The sequence below is a fragment of the Gymnodraco acuticeps genome, unplaced genomic scaffold, assembly GCF_902827175.1.
Source record: "Gymnodraco acuticeps unplaced genomic scaffold, fGymAcu1.1, whole genome shotgun sequence".
Taxonomy (NCBI): domain Eukaryota; kingdom Metazoa; phylum Chordata; class Actinopteri; order Perciformes; family Bathydraconidae; genus Gymnodraco; species Gymnodraco acuticeps.
The window spans coordinates 3,767,534-3,787,180 of NW_022990271.1; the positions used below are offsets into that span (position 1 = coordinate 3,767,534).

The 19,647-nt window shown below is 44.2% G+C and overlaps 1 protein-coding gene across 1 annotated transcript; it reads left to right on the plus strand.

Annotated features, from left to right (window-relative positions):
• Positions 1-1,922: 1,922 nt before the first annotated feature.
• On the plus strand, positions 1,923-4,412 carry LOC117549300 (syncytin-1-like). Its single transcript, XM_034221073.1, has 2 exons — positions 1,923-2,411; positions 3,282-4,412. Exons 1-2 carry the CDS (start codon positions 1,923-1,925, stop codon positions 4,167-4,169), a joined length of 1,377 nt encoding a protein of 458 aa, XP_034076964.1. The 3' UTR covers positions 4,170-4,412.
• Positions 4,413-19,647: the final 15,235 nt, after the last annotated feature.

The window sequence follows — 19,647 nt, forward strand, 5'->3', positions numbered from 1 at the left end:
GACTGTGTAGTACATGTCCCACATGCAGTTTTGCATATTCTGAACACCTCTGCTACTCAGCATATGACAGCAGCAAGGCGCTCTGGTTATGAGGCGGTCATTCTTTCAAGCCCGCACATCACTCTCAGGCGCTCCCCTCCTCTGAACCCAGCCACACTGGTCCCAATACCAGACTTTGATCTAACACATGACTGCATCACAACCATTGATCTGTCTTCTTCGCCCAGAACTGATATGTTGCAAACTCCAATCCCAAATTCAGATATGATTCTGTACACAGACGGGTCTGCCTGCAGACCGTCTGACACATTACGCTTAGCTGGCTATGCTGTTGTGAACGACTGGGAAGTCTTAGAAAGCCGAGCGTTGCCCAATGGCACGTCGGCTCAGGCGGCAGAGTTGTATGCTCTACTTAGAGTGTGCATTTTGGCTAAAGATAAAGTTGCGACCATTTTCACAGACTCCAGGTATGCTTTCGGGGTATGCCACGATTTTGGAGTCCTGTGGAAAATGCGCGGTTTCTTAACATCGGCTGGTAAGCCTATTCAACATCATGCGTTAGTGGCTCAACTGTTAGACGCTATCTTGCTCCCTGCACAACTAGCAGTAGTTAAATCAGCTGCTCACACAAATTCTGATGATCCTATTGCACGCGGAAATGCGTTAGCCGACACGGCGGCTAAACAAGCGGCCATTTCCTCTTCCTCCATGGTGCTCCAATGTCCCTCCACACAACCTGCAGAACCCATTTGTTTGCCTTCCTTTAATGATGTCGCGGACATGCAAGCCCGCGCTGATGCTAGGGAGAAAGACTTATGGCTGCGCAGAAGTTGTACACTTGACGCAGAGTCCCGCTTGTGGCTCCACCCAGATGGCAGAATGGTCTGCCCCCGCTTGTTCCTCCATGTTTTGGCACATGTTGCTCATGGCTCTACACATGTAGGAAAAGGAGGGATGAATGGGATTATACAATCACAATGGTTTGCCCCAGGCATCACACTAGCGACACAGGCCCTAGTAGATAGATGCATGACATGCCAGCAGACAAGAAAGAAAAGTGGCCCAGTCCAACACGAACACTTGGTACCCCCGTCGGGGCCCTTTGTAAATATGCAAATCGACTTCTCACACATGCCACCATGCCAAGGTTGCAAGTATCTCTTGGTAATAGTGTGCCAGTTCTCCAAATGGGTAGAGGCTTACCCAACCAGAAAAGAAGACGCTAGAACAGTTGTAAAGTGTCTTCTCAAAGATGTTATCCCTAGATTTGGTGTTCCAGCAGGGATTAACAGTGACAGAGGTCCAGCATTCGTCTCTAAGATAACCCAGAGTCTAGCTGCAGTGTTAGGGTTCAGATGGCAGTTGCACGTTCCCTATCACCCACAGAGCTCAGGCCAGGTTGAGAGAATGAACTTGACCATAAAGGAGAAACTCACCAAGACAATGTTGACCACAGGATTGAAATGGGTAGATGTACTACCACTAGTCCTGTGTTCCATCAGAAACACACCAAATGCTACGACAGGGCTTAGCCCCCACGAAGTATTGATGGGAAGGGTAATGTCCACAGGGTCCAGTCCCCCAGTGACACCCCATAAGCTTACTCTGTTATGGACAGATGATTACATGACTAACTATGTAAAATATTTGACTGACATGTTGAGAAAGTTTCACAGACAGGTGGCTGACAGGCTCCCTCAACCTGGAGAGGAGCCAACCCACCCTTTTGAGATTGGTGATAATGTGCTAATCAAGTCTCTTGAAAAAGATGCTCTGTCTCCCAGGTGGAAAGGTCCTTTCCAGGTGTTAATAGTGACCAGAACAGCCCTAAAGGTTCAAGGCAGGACAGAGTGGATCCACGCTTCTCGATACCGCCTGTCTCCTCCGCCGATCAGAGGGGAGGGTCAGGGTGCTGGCGTGTGATGAATGTCCTCATACTCCTTGGTCTGGGTCTACTATACCTGGCCAAGGAAACCCCGCCAGATGAGGCGGAACCAATCCCGATGACAGGTGGCGAGGGCTCTCGCCCCTCAGAAGGTGAATATAAGGTGCTCTTATCCAAGGGCGCAGGCAGTTTGGCTATTCAGGGCCCAGACCCTGAAGGCCAAACCACATCAACGGGCACACCATTGCCTAGCAACAAAATCAGGTTGTTTCCCACCATCACACAAACATTTAGAAAAAGAGGGAGAAAAAAGAGGAAAGTGGGCCCCGAGATAAGGCTACTCCCTCTCCCTGCTCTTGACATTCCCAAAACAGGATTACAGAATATTTCCTTTGAATGTCCGACTACACACTGTAACTCACATGACTGTGTTGTTGTGTTTCCTGTGTTTTCAAGCAAAGGCTTATGGGCGTGGAACGTCTATCCAGAGACGGGGTACCAGCGGTTCCAGGTCTCGCAGCGGATGGTAAGAATAACACTCAACACCATTGCAAATGTACCCCCAGAAATGTGGTGTTTCACTAAAGAACAGTTAAAGAATGATCCTATGTGTACCACATGGACACCCAATTACAGAGATCCCAGTACAGGGGTCACTAGATGCTCAAATATGGAACCAGGTCCAGCTGTAATTAAGTCACCAGGAAGTGATGTAGATTCTTTAAAGAGTGCCCATATCACTCCACCTAAACAAACTAAAACCCATTCTAATTCTGCAATAAATTTAATGATAGATTATGCACATGAACGCAATGTTAGCAACTGTTGGCTGTTCCAAAATATGCCAGAGTCCATGCACTCTCCCATGTTCAGCCCAATTCCTTTCACAAAACCTGACTATAGTTTAGTTAGCTGGAATGATATAGCCTCCCGAATTAGCGATGAGACCGATGATTGTTACATCCCTTCTTACCCCATAGACTCCAAGCAACCTTTAAGGTACAAGGGCTTAATCTCGCTCATTGTTGACACAATAAATAAGGATTACCTACCAGACGGTTTCAAGCGAGTAATGGTCCTAAAAATTATATATGTGAAGAAGTACTTAAACCTAGTTTTTGAATACAGATTCCAATTAGCTCTAGTCCAGACTAATTGTTCAATTAACTATACGGGACACACATGTTCACCTCAACCACACACACCATCTTTGTTGGTTGAAGCCTTAGTAACAGTGGTACCCTGGTTTGGGTCCCGAACAGTGGACTCGATTAAAGTTAAAATACATGACTGCTCGCTGCCATTACCCCTAGGTAAGTCCCCTACACGTGACTGTTCAGTTTATATTCCCCCAGTTGTGGTGCATGAGTGGAAGAATGTGTCTATCTGCTTTCAGAACGGAGGAGGGTTTCTACCCTCTCACGATGTGGGCCACAGCGACTGTAACACCGTAATAAAGGTCAAACTAACCAGTACTCCCCTCCCAGAGAGAGTTTACTTGGTCTGTGGAGACAGAGCCTACAGTTGCATGCCTTATGACACTTTTGATGGCACCTGTTATCTAGCCTATCTAATCCCTTTGATCCGTAAAGTAGAGATTGATGAGATTGCAGCAATACTCCCCTCCCTACACAGAAATCGTAGGACCATCACAACAGGTCAGCAGCTGGCTAGCGCTGTCCTGCCCTGGTACGGCATTTATGTTTCCCAGCAGGAAATCATAGCTCTCTCCAAAATAGTGGAAAACCACCTCAATGTATCCAACAGAGCCATGTTGGCTGAACACAAAGAACTGCAGGAAGTTAGAACAGTGGCATTACAGAATCGCATGGCACTGGATCTTCTGCTAGCAGCACAGGGGGGCACGTGCAAGGTGATTGGCTCTGAGTGTTGTTCTTTCATCTCTGATGCTACACCTGAGGTCATGGATATGGCTCATGATACTGCTAGGGGAATAAAAGAATTGCACGAAACTCATGGGTTTGCATTTGGGGATTTATCTGGAATATTTGGGTCATGGGGAGCGGGATTGGGTAAACTTGCCATTACCATTTCACTGTTTATCTTAGCTGTACTAATCCTGATAATGTGCCTAGTCACTGTTGTTAAACTAGTCATGCAAAAGGTTGTCAAAACCGCCCTCCAGGCCCCACAGACACTGGTGGGGTACGACACCATTGATGACACCGTGATGATGTACGACGTCGAGCTTCCCGACCCGTGGGTCTCTACCGTGGCACCCGAACCATGGGTTCCCCCTTACAACGAATGGCCAATTAATTAAAACTGATTAAAGTTGATTTTTTCCTTTTCAGGTTGTTACACTACACAATACATGTCTGACTTTTCCTTTTCAGATTTTGAATGTATTGATATTACTAAAATTAAGTGCCTGACTCTTAAGATAATCCTAAAATTGAGGACACTGCAATTTTGCAGATCACAGATTGATCAAATCACCATTGTGAATTCTATACTCTAACTGTGAATTTTTAGCAGGGTCTCTTACGATCCTGAGTTTTATTATGCTTTTGACTAGTGATTGCCTTCAAGTAAATCTTTAAAGCGGCAAGCTGGTTTTGATTTTATAGTTTGATGAATGAAATTAACTAATGGTAAATGATAAAAGATATTAGTTTAAAACACATATTTAGCCATTGTGCACCTGTGTTTTATGTGTGTTCATTATTATGCTTTTGACAAAAGATGATCAAACCACTGATGAGAGATGATTTTTCCTATTATGATTGGCTGTATCAATCATTGTGATTGAATATTTCAATCTTATTCCACTTTGTGATATAATTGATGTAAGGTGAGACCACACTCGAACCTGGAGACGCCTATTGAGTTAATTATTGACCAAATTATTATTAGACTAATGTTTTTAGGTTATCATAAATGATAAAAAGAGAGGACTGTTGTGGAAATAATTATCATAAGACGCCAATTAGTAACATACAGGACAAACCTCGATGTCTGTTTACCTTCTTTAAGGACACAGGCGGCTTAGCCAATAATGTTATTGTTCCCATTCTGTGACCGGTCAATACTGGGATACAGATGGTCTGTGTTGTGGGTACACTGGGACACTTCCTTCTCTGTATTTGTGGACTCCAAGGTAAAATCTTCGAGGTCATAAGTGTCGGAGGCAAGTAGCTCTGTGTTCCCACACTGTTTAGGCTATCTCCTCAAATATGTTGTTTACTCTCTGCGAAACCAGTTAGATGGGCTGGCAAGAGAGAGGCTCTCCAGAATTGACGTGGCAACTCTACCGTGGAGTCAGAACCTCTGACTCTTGGATTTGTGATGTGAATACTCTGGTACCAACTGCAAATAAATCACAGTGGTTTGACATCAAAGCTCCGACTCTTCCCGTGTCTCCTTCCTGAGTCGGTGACTCCACTGCATGCTACACAGAAGTTTCCTCTACACTCTCGAGTTCCCTCTCCAGTATCCTCTCGAGTCCCCTCTCAAGTTCCTTCTCCAGTCACCTCTCGAGTCTCCGCTCAAGTTCCCTCTCAAGGCACCTTTCAAGTCTCCTCTCGAGTCTCCTCTCGAGTCCCCTTTCGAGTTCCCTATCTTGTCCCCTCTCGCGTCTCCTCTCGAGTTCCCTCTCAAGTCCCCTCTCCAGTCACCTCTCCAGTCCCCTCTCGAGTTCCCTCTCAAGTCTCCTTACAAGTCACCTCTCGAGTTCCCTCTCAAGTCACCTCTCGTGTTCCCTCTCCAGTCACCTCTCCAGTCACCTCTCGAGTTCCCTATCAAGTCTCCTTACAAGTCACCTCTCGAGTTCCCTCTCGAGTTCCCTCTCGAGTCTCCTCTCTAGTCTCCTCTCGAGTTCCCTCTCAAGTATCCTCTCGAGTCCCCTCTCAAGTTCCTTCTCCAGTCACCTCTCGAGTCTCCGCTCAAGTTCCCTCTCGAGATCCCTCTCAAGTCCCCTCTCGAGTCTCCTCTCGAGTCCCCTCTCGGGTCCCCTCTCGAGTCTCTTCTCGAGTCCCCTCTTGAGTCTCCTCTCGAGTTCCTTCTCAAGTCTCCTTTCAAGTCACCTCTCGAGTCCCCTCTCAAGTCCCTACCCAATGTTCTGGTCCGTTGGAGGTTCCGCTGGGGGTCCTGCCAACTCCTTGTCCTCTTCCGTGGGGGATCTTGCCGACACCTGTCCCACCGGCTCCGGTTCCTGTCCGGTCGACACCGGCTCCTGCCCGGCCTCCGGAGCTGTCTGGTCTTCGGACTCGAGCCCGCAACCCTGAGAGCCGCGGTCTTCGCCCTCGAGGCCGGCCCCCTGAGTGCCGCGGTCTTCGCCCTCGAGCCCGGCCCCCTGACTTTCCCGGCCGCGGTCCTCGCCCTCGGACCCGGCTCCCTGACTCTTCCTGCCGCTGCCTTCGCCCTCATGCTCGGCCCCCTGAGTTCGCCCGCTGTGGTCTTCGCCCCTCCATGGTCTCTGCCTTGCCCCCGGGCCGTCCGCCCGAGTTCCCCACCTTGGACTCTGCCTTGCCCCCGGGCCTTCCGCCCGAGACCCCCTCCTTGGTCTCTGCCTTGACCCCGGGCCGTCTGCCCTCCAACCGTCCTCCAGACCCCCTCCACCCACCCTGCTGGACTTTGTTTTTTGGGACGTCTGGGATCCGTCCCTTGAGGGGGTGTTCTGTCACACTCCCAGGTTTATGTCACGGTTTTAGTGTTGTCTGTCTGGTTATGGGTTTTGTAAGTCTGTTCATTCGGTGTTTTGTCTTCCTCCTTGTGTTTTGTCTGGTCCTCCTCCCTGTCGTTAGTTTCCCTGGTGTGTCTGATTGTCTCATTGTGTTCACCTGTTGCCCTTGTGTTTCTCCCTCCCCTGCCCAGCTGTGTCTTGTCCTGTGATTACCCTTCTGTGTATTTAGTCTAGTCTTCCCCTGTGTTCCATGTCGGTTCATCGTTTGTCTCTCCTGTCTCCCTCCATGTTGGTCATGGTCAGTTTTGTGTATTCTTGCTACCTTGTACTATCAATGTTTTTGATTCATGCCATGTTTTTTGTTTTTCAGCTTTTAAATAAAGCTCGCTTTTGTTTTAACCTTTACCTTTTTGTAGTCTGCATTTGGGTCCTACCTTTTCCCGCTAATCCTTGACAGTGTTTCTAACACAGCCTTCCCCAGCTACCTGCTGAACGGAAAGAGTAGAGCAATGCTCCTACTCGCCGAACACAAAGAGGGATGTAACTACACCCACGTTACCGGCAGAGGGAGCACTGCCTTCACCTGGCTGGATTAAGTAAAGAAGTTTAACAGGATAGCTTAGCGGCTGCTGCTAGAATCAAGCAACACGTCTACCAGGAGCGGGGGCGAGAACACTGCCTTCACTGGTTGAGTTCATAACGAATGCCAGGTGCAGCGTACCCGGGAGCGGGTGCGAGAACACAGCCTTCACCAGCTACCTGCTGAACGGAAAGAGTAGAGCAATGCTCCTACTCGCCGAACACAGAGAGGGATGTAAATGACTTACACCCACGTTATTAGCAGAGGGAGCGGGAGCAAGAGCACTGCATTCACCTAGCTGGATTAAATAAAGAAGCTTAACGGGGCAGCTTAGCCAGGCGGCTGCTGCTAAGAATCAAGCAGCACGTCTACCAGGAGCAGGGCGAAAAAACACTGCCTTCACTGGATGAGTTAAACAAGCTCACCAGAACACGCCAGATGTTAGCCAAGCGGCCGCTGATAACAATCAGAGCAATATGTTACAGGGAGCGGGAGCGAGAGCACTGCCTTCACCAGCTGAGTTAAATAATTAAGCTTAACAGTACATGCAAGGTGTTAGCCAAGCGGCTGCTGCTAACAATCAAGCGACCAAGTCAAAACACACATTTTAAGACCAGATAATTAGCTTATAATGAAGAGAACAGCCCGCCTAGAACCGTAGGCCAGTGCTTACATGGCATAGGACCGTAGTTATAGTAGTAACTATGGCCAGTACTTACCCTACTCTGCATCTAAACAAAAAACGGGCAAAATATGGCACCCGTGGCTTTCCATACCAAATTGAACGAGAGACGCAGCTAAAGCTGGGAACTCAAAATGCTAATAATAGCTCGGGCACAACGCCACAAGCAGAACTTTCAAAAGAGCATAATAAGGGAAACTTTACGGGAGAGGAAGTGGGAACACTGTCGTCACCAGAAAGTCTAAGCCAAATAATAAACAAGACAGCAATCAGGACAACTTAGCTGGGAGAGGGTGCGGGGACACAACCATCACCAACAACAAGTTGACACAAACCTGTCCGTCGAGGCTCTGCACAGCCCACAGCCGGCCACAGCTCCTGGAGGACGCGTTAACAACCCGTAGCTCCGACTGTCAGTCGCAAAGCTGCACGCGGCCAGCTGCTTGCAGAGAAATCGCTCAGATCAAACGTTCAAACCTGAACGCTGTAGGCTACAAGAATGTAACCACGGTACTCTCGCGCAGCGAGAAGATGAAAAGGAACGGATTCTCTGATGACGCCGGCCTATGTAGCCGGTGTCACGTGGGTCACAGGTGACTTTGTTGTTATTGGTACTCGAACTGCGCATGCGTGCGATGGATATATCCAGTGCTAAAGCACCGCCTCTGACGGTCAGTAGGGACGAAATAGAATTCTACATCACGATCCTGAACTCAACTTACACTGTCTGAGACACTGACAACAACATATTTCCAGGGAAGAAACAGAAGCTCCTTCTTGGCAGATATGCAGGGCAAGAACTGCTGTATAACCATGAAGTTAATTGAGTCAACTGCATCTCCAAAAACATACAGTGTCTTCTCAGGTTAATATGTCTTAAGGTGGATTATTTATATTACATTTAATTGATCCATTTGATATTCATCAATATATTTAACTAAACCCTAAAAATGACAACCCCAGTTAGGGTAGAGACAAGGGATCACCAAAGTGTCCTTTAATGGGGACTGTATATGTCTGAAGCTGAGTTCACTGGGATTATATATTATTAAGATGAATAACTGAACGGACCTGCAGGGTACAGACCATGGGGAGAGTGACACTTTTGGACCCTTCACCTGCAAAGCGTTACTTAAAGGGACATGTATTAACCAGGAAAAGGGTCAAAATGACTATAATTATATATTTGTTTCGAATAGACTCAAAAACTATTGCAGAAAGAAAAGAAAATAAATTAAAAAGTGACTTAACATTAATATATAGACACAGAAGCTGAAGTCCCTGGGCAAAACACTTCACCCCAAATTGCTCCTGTGGGGATTTCCCACAGTAATGAGTATGTAAGTCGCTTTGGATAAAAGCGTCTAACAAGTAACATGTAATGTAATTATGACCATGGAATCTCCATACCAACGGAATACTCTGCTGGTCATTTCACACAAACCTGCTGGAGAGAAAGCATTAGAAAACCTACAGAGAGAAAAAGTTGAAACCATGAACACTTGCATTTCTTCTAGACAACACCTCACTGCTCAGATGGAGCTTTTACAAAGCCTGTCCAAACTGACCCCGGAGGAGAGAAAGGCGGAGGTCAGAAGACAAATGCGTGTGGAGCTAAAAGCAGTGGAGATGGAGCACAGACCAACAGCTGCTCTTGAGACCCTGGCAAATAGCGAGAGAGACAGAGAAGAGTCTAAAAAAGTGACAGAAAGTCTCAAGAAAGCAACCATGGAGAAATACAGGAGGAGGCAGGAGGCCCCAGAGAAAAGACAGCAGAACCAGTTGGAGCACGAGAGGCTTCAGTGGCAACAGGTGATGCTGAAGGGGGTCAAAAGCCCAACTCACAATGTCACTGCTCTGAATAAAGGGCAAGAGAAGAGACGAGAGGAGACTGACAGCGTGGCCCCCGACCTGAATTCACCTGAGAGAAAAAATAAAACCCTCTACAACAACTGGGTCAAAATACATGAACAGTAGGTCTGTCGTTGACGACGCCACCTATCTCCTCTTTGCTGCCAAACCAAACCCAAAGTCTGATGGTATGTATCATCAGGGTTGGGAGGGTTACTTATTAAAACGTAATCCGTTACACTGAAAAAGCTGAAACGTTTACTTTATTTAACCATATAAACCAAGATATTTCATATAAAATGTGGTAACAGTCAAAGTTTACAAAAGCTTAATACTTAAGTTAATACATTCATCAAAAACATAGAATGTATTTCTGTTTAAGAAATCAGGTGTCTACTTACTGCATTCAAAAATAAATGTTTGTCAAATAAGAATTCAAGTAGCCTAAATATATACCATGAAGAAACATTATTTCAGTACATCTAATATATCCAATATTTCAAAATGTATTGTAACATTTTAATCCTTCTTATAATCTCAATTTTTTGTAAACGTTAGAGTATTCTGATTACTTATTTTGTTAATTACAGTTTATTAATTTTTTTTTTTAATCCTGATGTCATTACGTGTAATCCAATACTCCACAAGCCTGTGTGTCATATTCCTTTACTGTGGCCTTGAGTTTGATTTTTAATTAACATGCAAGTAAACATTTATCATCTTTTATCTGAAGGAAAAACAGCTGAGGTCAGAGAGACCCTGCAGTCCATGCAGAAGGACAGACTGTCAGTTGGACACTGGGTTGAAAAGTACATGGCCCCCAGCCTTCCCTGCTGAATGTTAGACTTAGCCCGTCTGCTAAAAACAGCACCTTCAAATCCAGATCTTACAGATTTCATTTTATTGTTAATGTTATTTACCTTGTTTCTCTGTTTTCTTAAATATTTTTCTTAAGTATAAAAGTGTTCATTTTGAAACATAAAATTGTTCTGTCTACTCTATTACATAAATGTTGGTTAATGTGTGTGAAAATATACTGATTGTGCAGTGGTGTTAATTTACTGAAGTACTGTACCTAAGAACAATTCAGAGATACTTGTACTTTACTTGAGTATTTCCATTTTATGCAACTTTGTAATTGTACTCCACAACAATTCAGAGGTTAATATTGTACTTACTCTACTACATTTATGGAGTAGAGGAGTGGAGTGCCGGCCCTGGGCAAGTCTAGTCAAAAACTTCAAGCAGGCCAAAACAACCAGAAATAGTTTAGAGGTAGGCTTGTATACAGAGGGCTTGTTCAGGCACAGGTGTGCAGGAAGGACCTTAGGTCAGAATCATCCCTTTTGGAGAGGAAGAACATCTGAGACTGAAGCGGGAGATTCAGCAGTCACTATAATTAACCATAGCACACATCATGGTTTTATAATTTATGAATTTAAGTTATAAATATAAAATAAGCAGAAGCATTATGATGCCTTAATGGTGAGTGTCACAATCACAGGTACAGATCAGAACCCAATAGCACGACTCAGATACAACCAGTGTATTGCAATGTTCAGTTTATTCAGGTCAGGGACAGGCAGGGTCAAAACCAGGAAATCTGTCAGACAGGCAACCAAAACCAGACAGGGAGCAGGCAGGAACTCGAGATCCGTAAACAGGCAGGCAGGGATCAAAAACCAGGCAGGACAAAAATCTAGGCTAGAGATCAACACTCACTGGAGAGCTTGGCGGAAACGACAAGACAATCTGGCAAAGGACAAGTGATAGTGAGGTGGTATAAATACTGTGGAGTGATGAGGGAATGAGTAACAGGTGAGGGGAAGGGCTGGGGAGACCAGGTGAGGGAAGTGAGCTGATTACAAGGGCCTGGAGGAAGGCAGGATCTGAAATGACAGGAGAGTTTAGATGAGCCACCAAACAAACAATAATATAAGTGTCTAACTTGTGACAGTGAGAATTGAGACATTAGAAAACGAGCAGTGTGTTTTGGCATCTTTTAAACCCTGTGCCCTCAAAAACCATGAGCACAGGCATCGGATCAATAGTCTATAACAAGGGATCAAGGCATCGGGATGTTTTTACGGAGCCCTGAAGTGCTCCAGCCTTCCTGGTATGTCAAAAGCTAAGTCATTATATTCACTTCACCTGTATCAAGTTCCTCCAACCTGCTCCTCAAGAGCTACACCAGTCTTCTGCTTTTACTGTGATGCCCCGAGGCAGTGCTGATGCGGTAAAATGTGCTGTGAAAATGCTTATGGGAGAATCCCCACCACTCTCTCGATCAATAGGATTTTTTTCCTTCCTTAGAAGTCTACAGTGTGGGGAGTTAACTTAGGTGAATTTCATTATAACGACAAGCAGGAGAGTAGTTTGAAATCTGTAGCAAAGACATTAGCTTTGACCTTTACTGTTATCTACCCATCCTTTCACAGGAACAGGCTGTCTCTGGATGATCTGCATTGGGGTAATTTGTTGGTTAAAGGTCATGTGTGTTTACTTTTACATGTGTGAATGTCACTGTTCAGGGATTAAAAGAGCGGGAAAAAAAGCAATACACATTTTTTTTAATTACCCAGACAGAATAATAAAGAAATGCCAAGTGGTAAGACATTGATTTATATCCTGCAGAGGTGAGAAGTCACCATTTGTTTGATATTGAAGTGCAACTTTTTAACTTTGATGTGTTTGCCGGGTATTTTAAATGAGAACAAGTTATCAAGGGTGCAGGCTGCAAGTTCAGAATTGAATTGTAATGTGTTTTGCACACAGCAAAATAGATAGGCAAGAGTAGATTTAGCCTTTTTGCTCCTCTAATTCTTCTACAGTATCCAGGAGAATTAATAGTGGGGAAAAAGGCCAAGTCACTCAAGCTTCCCTTGAAGAAGTGAGTGAACAGGTAAAAGTGTTTTTATGTACAAATGACATCCTGTCTAAACATCAGTCAGGCTTCAGAAAGCAACACAGCACCATCACTTCCACAATGAAAGTGGTGAATGATGTGGCGAGTATTTTAGATAATAAGCAGAGTTGTGCAGCTCTATGACCTTTCAAAAGCGTTTGACACCGTCGATCATCACATTTTAAAGCAGAGGCTAGCCAGTATAGGCATGTCCAGCCATGCAGTAGGGTGGTTTGTAAACTACCTCTCTGAAAGCAGTAGCGTGGCGTGGGGGAAAATGTAGGGGAAGCCCATTTTTTGGGTCGGGGGGGTGGTCAATAACGTAACCAGATGAGTGATTACAGCGCCCGGTATCATTTGACACACATTTGTATCACACAGATGCAGGACTTGCACACGCCTGTTATCTAACCGACAGGTCCGCACGCACTCTCCAGCTGAAACTCTATCCTTATTAATTTAAGCATTTTACTTATTAATGTATGCAGACAATCACACAATCTATGTGATTTTTGGATTTACCATGCCTCTCAATTGCCCGTGACAGGTTGGCAAGGTCGATGAATCCTGAAGTTGCCCAAGGATTGTTCAGGGAGCACGAATCCTTGTCAAAAAGAAGACATGGCCAGCAAAATAGACGCTGAAGTTTAGCGCTTCCAGTTAGCCACTCCGTGCGGACATAATTGTCCTCATTGAACGTCCGATTCTCTCCCTTTTTCCTCTGTGTACACACAGCTCGAGTGCGGGCATTGGCCTGTCATCTGATTTAATTTTTAGTTGCTGCTGTAGCGGAAGTTTAGTAAAGTTATGTTTGATTAAGTACGCCAAATCTCCACCCTCCATAATGCTTCATTTGCTTGATAATTTCTAACGGCGGTGATGACAGTTACAGTATTAAAACTGATGTTGATGTGATTTGATTGGATGGCAGTGTCCAATCAAATCGCCAGCCGCCTCTGAAGGGAAGCAAGAGGCGGCTAGCTTCCCTTGGCATGGCCCTGACCAATCACAGGTTGGCAGGGGCATCACGTGGGCCTCATCTGATTGGTCAATCCCTCCATTTTTTTTCACCAAGGGAAGCTAGATTCGGCTGGCCTCCTCTCGCAACAGTGAGTGCAATCTACTGTTTCACCATAACATCTAGAGGGGCGCTGTTTGTTTCACTCTTTGTAAAATACTCAATGAGAATGGGGGAGAGACGGGCCGGCAACACACAGCAAAGGAGAATTATCGAGTGTTTTTATTTATTTAAATTATAACTACAATCCGAAAAAACAGGGGAAGCCTGGCTTCCCTTGGCCTCCGGGAGAAAACGCCACTGTCTGAAAGGTCCCAATGTGTTCAGTTTGATGGGCTGTCTTCTGAGTGATTGGACATTGCAAATGGTGTTCCCCAAGGTTCTGTTTTAGGTCCACTTTTATTCTCCATCTACATCAACAGTTTAGGTGAAAATGTGGATGAAGCTACTTTGCATTTGTATGCGGATGATACCGTGATGTACTGTGCAGGTCCCTCGATTAAGGAGGCTGGTGTTAAATTACAGGCTGTTTTTAACATTATTCAGACTCAGCTCTCTGAACTAAAGCTTCTTTTAAATGTTGAGAAAACCAAGGTAATGCTCTTTTCTAAAGCTACAGTAAAAAGACACCAGAGCCTGTTTTAGATATTGTAACTACGCAAGGAATACAACTTGAAGTGGTTACCTGTTACAAATACCTTGGTATCTGGCTTGATGATTGTCTCACTTTTAAACTTCATGTCAATAACCTGCTTAAAAAGCTGAGGGTTAGGCTAGGTTTCTTCTACAGGAACAAGTCCTGTTTCTCGCTTGAGGCCAGGAAAAGGCTAGTCACTGTGACCTTTTTACCTGTGCTGGACTATGGTGATTTGATGTATATGAATGCACCTGCCAATTGCCTGGTCAAGTTAGATGCTGCGTATCACAGCGCACTGAGATTTGTGACAAACTGTAAAGCATTAACCCATCACTGTACCCTGTATGCAAGGGCTGGTTTGCTTTCACTAACTGTACGGAGGCTCAGTCACTGGTACATTTTTATATACAAAGCCATGTTAGGGAAACTTCCATCTTATATCTGCTCCCTGATCTCACGGAAAATTGTAAGTGGCTACTGCCTAAGATCGAATGCTGTGGTTTTATTAAATGTGCCAACTGCTAGGACTGTCTTAGGGAAGACAGCTTTTAGATGCGCAGCTCCTCTGTCATGGAATAGTCTGCAAATTAAATGGAAACTGAACAATCTGGTGCCACTAAATGTTTTTAAAGCTCGGTTGGATGCTAGTCAATCGGAAGCTATTGGTACCTGTTTATGTGGATAATTATGTAAATGATGCTGTATGATGTCCTTTTGTTGTTCTATTTATGTTTTTATGTTTCATGTGGAACTACTTGAGCAGGTCTCCCTTGAAAAAGAGATCAATGATCTCAATGGGATTTATCTGTATAAATAAAGGTTTGAAATGAAATGAAGATCAGTAGCAGGGACAGCTTAAACCTAATTTGATACCAAAGACCCCTCATTTGTTAAAACTGTCTCACTGCCCCACAGTCACTGAAATCAAATACGGTAAAATACCACTTCTTGAGTTTTGCAAGGCAAAATGTATAGCTAATCCATCTTCATTATAGAACTTTTTTAGTTGTTTTTTCCAACCCATGACAAAAGAGAGAGCTATAGAAAAACTGAGTGTAAATCATTCGGTGTTGGAAAAAAGTTATGTATTCCCCTCTTCCATACACCACCACTGTTGTCCAAAAAACCTTTGAAAACACATAAATAACCCAAACTTTCACTGGATGACATCCTTCATCCCAATAAACACGGACAATGTCGTTTATTTTCAGTCAGTGCCACATAAATAGGTCTGCTGCTGTTAATCCTCACTGGAGCACCAAATGTGTATAAATCCGCAGCTGAAATAGTCCCTTTGTATTCCTTATTTGAATAGTACTTTCCTGAAATGAATGCCGTTGTTAGGGCCTGAGCACCGCTAGTCGGAGGTGAAGTCCTATTGATTTTGCTTTTATATTTGTACTCTCCATAGGCTTAATCACAATTTTAGTACTAATAATTTGACTTGTCTTTGTGGGCATTCACAAAAGACAGTTCTACAAAAACACTATAGTTGAGTGGAATATAAAATTAACAGTAAGTACTATAAATTGAATCCATGTTTTGTTTTTTTGTCGGTTTGTTTCTGAGTATGTGGAAACATGTTGTTTTCTTGTATTAATATTCATATAGGACAGTTGGTTGCACATCGTGGAAGTTGACAGCCCATCTCCTAATGCCAGCCCTCAGATGACAGTCAACCCTTGTATTGGGAAATGCCCACAAGGAGACTTGAAACTTAGATACTGTTTCCACAAGATTCCGCTTAGCTTCATAGTAGTGTATATTTACTTGCACAAAAACTGAGTAGGATTCAAATTTCAGTTCAACTTTAGTAAAAGAAAGTATATATTTGTGGAAGTTTCTTCGGCTATTTTCCGCAACTGTTACAGTAGGAAAAAGATAATGATGCTAGCCTAATCCTTTATCTGCAATGTGTTCAAGATAGCAAGATGGATTTTCTTTTTATATTGAGTAAATGGATACTTGGTTACCTGAAGTAGCGTTATAGACAAGCACTCAATGTGACTTCTGACATCATACTTACTGTTCAGCAAGATGTCCATCTGCTTTTGTTAATCATATCTGACTCACAATTAGAAAACATTCATCACATAATGTACAAGGCAACACTGCCATAGAAACAAAAAAAAGTGCTCTTCTGTAAGTATCAGAGTGAAATGTACTCAGGGACTACAGTAAGAGCAGCTTAACCTCGTATAAACAGAACTCTTCAATAACATGTCCCAATATTGAAAACAAATCTAGGTATCAGTTGAAAAAGTGTGCATTGACACTGATGATCAGGAAGATCTGAAATCAAAGCCCTGAGTAGTTTCTCCTTAAAGTGGACCTATCATGCTATATTTGAACAATATATTGTAGGGACATACCTATATAAAGTATATAAATATATATTTTTTCAAAATACCAAACAGATCCTGCATTTTAGCCATGCCTCATTTCGCTCCATTTGCTCTTTCCAGCCCTGTTTTTGCAGGGGCTGATTCTGTGATGTAGCTTTAATGCAAATGAGCTGCAGCTGACCACGCCCCCCTGCAGGAGAGGGGAGCATGCTTTGAGATCAGCTGCTGGGCTGTCAGAAGAGGGGGAGAAAAAGAGATCTCATCCTCCGTGTTTTATTCTTATATCATATGATTATATAGAGTTGTTATGACATTGGGGTCATGCAGAGTGAGATCGCTGTCCCTTTAAAAGAGGGGTGTGGGCGTGCATGTGTGTGTGGGTATAGAGTGGCAAAGTCCCTCCCCTTCCGGTGGACCTCCATGGGACCTTATTTCGAAAAAGAAAGTCAATGGAGAGAGAAAGATTATCTTTCGATCCCGTTTGAATTGTGCCACGAATTACACATATGATGTTTGTAAATTTAAAAGATAATTTTTCAAGTAAAAAAAAGAAAAGAAGTGTCGTAAAACTGTGAAGTAACACATTTGTTAGTGTGAAACGCTGAATGAACTACATCTCTGGTCTCGCAGAACAACACACGTCACCAAGATGGCCGTCACTACTGTCTTGTCAACAAAACGATTGACTACCTCACTATCACCACAATGAAACACGTCCAGAAGAATGTCATGCAAAGCTGCCTGCCTTCCTTTGATTCTCTCTGAACTGCCTGGTCTTTTTAATGTCAACCATTTGTGCAGATAGCATGAAGTAGAAAAGATCGGCGATCGCCGATGCTAGCGTTAGCATTTCTCCCCCGGGCTTCAATTGTGTATTATAGAATGGTCACACCGGTGACAGTACTCTTCAAAGGGTTCACGAAATATGACTACTACTCTTACTGTTTAACATTTTGGGTTACTTAATGTTACTTCATATTAAGGCTAATAAAAATGACAAGGCTGTAATGCTAACTAACGTGCTAGCTACTAGCTAGGTAGCTAACTTGATCCAGCCACTCCTGGTCCTTTCATCAGACGGGAAGCGAAAGAACGAGCAAGACCCATTGCTGGCAGTGGCGTTTTCTCCCGGAGGCCAAGGGAAGCCAGGCTTCCCCTGTTTTTTCGGACTGTAGTTATAATTTAAATAAATAAATAAAAACACTTTGTTTTGTTTCGATAATTCTCCTTTGCTGTGTGTTGCTGCCGGCCCGTCTCTCCCCCATTCTCATTGAGTATTTTACAAAGAGTGAAACAGCGCCCCTCTAGATGTTATGGTGAAACAGTAGATTGCACTCACTGTTGCGAGAGGAGGCCAGCCGAATCTAGCTTCCCTTGGTGAAAAAAAATGGAGGGATTGACCAATCAAGCCGCTGGCTTCCCTTGCCTCACAATCCAATCAAATCGCATCAATTTAGTGTTGCAGTGACGCATCCTAAAATCCGGAAGTAAGCTGCTCTCGGTTTCCCTCGACAAAAAAGCAACGGGATTTCTCCATAGGATTTAGGAAAATAGCTCAAAATAAGGTCAGTGGAAAACGAACCTGTTAGATAAATGCATGTTTTGTTCAGCCGGATAATATCCACATGTCTATCCTACTTTTATCATTTTCGAATCATAAATCTAATCGATAGAAGATAGATAGCGTCACTGCACCACTCTCACCGCCGTTAGCAGTAGCCAATGCCCAAACTGGAGCTGTGTACAGCGAGGAAAAAAGGAGCGAATCGGACGTAAGACGTTAAAGGTCTCCTGATTCAGTTTGTGAATGAATGCTTATTAGAGTTTGGGCTGGAGAGTGCGTGCGGACCTGTCGGTTAGATAACAGGCGTGTGTAAGTCCTGCATCTGTATGATACAAATGTGTGTAAAATGATACCGGGTGCTGTAATCACTCATCTGGTTACGTTATTACATTGACCACCACACCCCCGACCCAAAAGAAAGGACGTATTATTGGCTTCCCCTAATTTTTTTCCCACGCCACGCTACTGATTGCTGGTATGATAACAACCTGGTACTAAGCACACAGGCATCTTGTTAAAGTTATCTTATCTTAGCCAGCACCATATAGATAGATTATATCTATATGGCGCTGATCTTAGCTATCTCTTAGTGGAGGAAAACAATTGTGACATCACTCTGGGATTTGTAGTCTTTCTAGTTGCATATTTTTCATAGTCTCATATTTCAACAGTTTTACGACAAACTGTGACTTTTTTTACATGGAAATTATTTTTTTGAGATTGACAAACATATGTGTAATTCATGGCACAATTCAAACGGGATCGAAAATACGTTTTCTCTCTCCATTGACTTCAATACATTATTTTTCCGAAATAAGGTCCCATGGACCGGAAGTAGATGGGCGTGACTTGGCGTGAGTGAGCGAGCGGGATATATGTTTTCTAGAAGTAAAACGAGGCAGCAGAAAAAGGATAGGTCTGTGATGTATCTTGTGAAACAGAAGAGCTAAATAAATGCAACGACCTCCTAAGAGCTCGCCTCTCTCCAGTCATTCCGATAAAGTGGGTTATTGAACCCGAAGCGTGTTGCTTCTGCCCTGGGAGACGACAGAGAGTCATCCCCCCCTGTTTCCTCGACTATGGTCTGGGAGCCGACAGGAAAGTTCAACAGTTATTATTCATTTGTTTTAAAGCTCAATAAATAACAAAGAAGACCTTTGACCGGCACTTTTCTAATTTTGTCCGGAAGATCTCAACTTTTACGGACATGTTGACCGGCGAAAAAAAATCTAACTGAAACTCTGCCGCACGGTCCCCTCGTTCCTTGAAAGAGGCGGATGTTTGTCATCTGCTGGTGGACTACCGGAGAGAATTACAGTGCTTGCCTCGACGGGGAGGGATTGCATTGAATTATAGCAGCAGGAGGCGCAAACGCTTGCCTCGGGGAGGGAGAAAAAGAGCCACAGCGGAGAATAAACAGAAGGGCAACCATGCGCGGGAAGTCTTCTTCGCTGCTTTTGTTTCAAACTACAGCGCCACTTACAGGCCTGGCATATGTACTACAGCGTCTCCAGCGCTTTCGAGCGGCAATGGCC